The sequence below is a fragment of the Alosa sapidissima genome, chromosome 24 (assembly GCF_018492685.1).
Source record: "Alosa sapidissima isolate fAloSap1 chromosome 24, fAloSap1.pri, whole genome shotgun sequence".
Classification (NCBI taxonomy): Eukaryota; Metazoa; Chordata; class Actinopteri; order Clupeiformes; family Clupeidae; genus Alosa; species Alosa sapidissima.
Window position 1 is genome coordinate 30,577,221 of NC_055980.1, and position 2,500 is coordinate 30,579,720.

At 40.4% G+C, this 2,500-nt stretch overlaps 1 protein-coding gene across 1 annotated transcript in view; it reads left to right on the forward strand.

Moving 5' to 3' along the window:
• The window catches only part of LOC121699808 (1-phosphatidylinositol 4,5-bisphosphate phosphodiesterase delta-3-A-like), a 71,253-nt gene that overhangs the window by 19,279 nt on the left and 49,474 nt on the right, over positions 1-2,500 (forward strand). Inside the window, exon 5 of the mRNA XM_042082246.1 lies at positions 1,516-1,741. Coding sequence (XP_041938180.1) covers positions 1,516-1,741 — 226 coding nt within the window. The remainder of the gene's footprint in view (positions 1-1,515; positions 1,742-2,500) is intronic.

The window sequence follows — 2,500 nt, forward strand, 5'->3', positions numbered from 1 at the left end:
AAGGTTTTTACTTCAACCCCCACTACAATTAAAGGCCAAATATCTTTAGCAGGGCTTAGAAACGGCTCAAAGAATGAAAATGAAAACCGGAAACGAACACAGTTTTTGGAAGGACGTAACTGAAAACGGGAGCAAAACCAATTGTTCCGGAGTGAAAACGTCATTTTCAATTTTAGATAACCGGTTAATAACGGTATTTATCATTCCGATTAACCTTTGTTTGAATATTATTCAAAACTGCATAGGCTTGGAAAGTCACCTGCCCACACAGTGTTCCCCAGACCCCTTATAAGATGAATTTAGTCAGATGTTATGAATCGGTATCTCCCCTGCATAATTGGCTAGAACTACTAGTTGATAAAAAAAAGAATATTAATATCCAACACTATCTAACTGCCTTTTCCAAGTATGTAGTCTAAATGACTGAAACAATTTGTGAAATAAGATACCAGAGACACTAGGCAAATATTTATAGGCCTGTCATGCAGTTGGTAGTACCATACATAGGTTAGGCTATTGCAAGGCTTAAAGCAAGGACATTTTCTGTGCCTTTAAGTTAGGCTATTATTTTTAAAACCTAATATTATATAGGTATTATAATATTATCAAATAATGTTTTTGCTCAGAACGAACCTAAATGGAAATCAGTCCCCCTCAGTCCCTGATCTTTAGTGCCAAATTATGTTTTGCCATTCACAATTTAGGCTACTCACTCACTCACAAAGTGGTGAATAATGAAGCACATGTATACTGTATTAAAGTACCTTTATAAATATCCTATTAAGAAACGACCTCAAACACGAGTGAACAAGAAACATATTAATTTCTTGAGGACACAAACTCCTGTGCTGGCCTCAGCTTGTTGGTTCATCTACCAGTAAATTATTGAAATCTATCACCCAATGAAACTGGACGATTTAACTGGAATCTAAGCAATTACATCTCATGCACAAAGCTTCATATGTGATGTGCTTTGACATCATCAAACGTCTAGTCTAGTAGCCTACTCTGACTAGGGTTTGTTTGAAAATAGTAGGCTACTTTTACTTATTGTGATTGAGTAGAATTTCAGTCATGTAACTGTACTTTTACTGCTGGTAAATGCTGGCATGGCCAGTTAAAACCAGCAGTGTAGACCAGCAACACCAGCTAAAATGACCAGCTTGAGGTGGTACGACAAGCAAAACCAGCTGAATTACCATCATAAGCTGGGTAAACCAGCTGAAGGTATGTTTTCGCAAGAGTTTTGCTGGTTTAGCAGGTCAACCATCATAGGGTGGTCAAACAAGCTGGTTAACAAGCTGGTCAACCAGCAAGCCTGCCAGGCTGGCTTTTCAGTAGGGGTGTGACTGAATGAGTGTGTGTGTGTAATGTGTAAATATGTGTATGTGTGTGTAATATGTAAGGGTGTGTATGTGTGTAATGTGTGTAATGTCGGGACATGTGTGTGTCTGTGTGTGTAATGAATGTGTGTGAGAAAGTGTGTGTAATGTGTGTGTGTGTGTGTGTGTGCAGAAGTGTGACCGCTCGTCTAAGGGGCGCTTGGACCCAGGGGAGATCGAGGAGTTCTGTCGGGAGCTGCTGCGGAGGCCTGAGTTGGACGCAGTGTTCCGTCGTTACTCTAGCAACGGCTACGCGCTGACCACCGCCGAACTGCGCGACTTCCTGGGAGACCAGGGGGAGGACGCATCGCTTGGCCACGCCCACCAGCTCATACGCACCTTCGAGTTCAACGACTGGGGTAACACACACACACACACACACACACATACACACACACACACACACACACACACACACACATCACACACATTTTAACCATTTATTTATGTCCACATGAAGAAAATGGTACAGGGACACAAATATTTAGGATGCAGTAGAATATATAGCAAACCCATGGACCTGTGGCCTGCAGCAGGTCTTCACTATAGATAGATAGATAGATAGATAGATAGATAGATACTTTATTGATCCCCAGGGGAAATTCAAGGTCACAGTAGCATACAGACAAGACACACACATTCACTAACAGCAGTAAAAGTATATAAAATAAAAAACACAACTAAGCAATAAGGACTGTAGAAGATAAAGAATATACTAAATATACTAAAATACAAATTATACTAAATAAAACTTAATCTAAATCAATTCTAAAAAACAGTATCCACATAGTGGGTGATTAATCACAGGTGCGCTTGCAATGACTGAAGGTAGTCCTAACTGTAGTCCTAACCCCCACTGTAGTCCTAACTGTAGTCCTAACCCACACTGTAGTCCTAACTGTAGTCCTAACTGTAGTCCTAACCCACACTGTAGTCCTAACTGTAGTCCTAACCCACACTGTAGTCCTAACTGTAGTTCTAACCCACACTGTAGTCCTAACTGTAGTCCTAACTGTAGTCCTAACCCACACTATAGTCCTAACTGTAGCAGTGAAATCAAACACTAGCAGTGAAATCAAATCATAAGATTTTAGATCCAGCTAGGGTTTACTCTATGT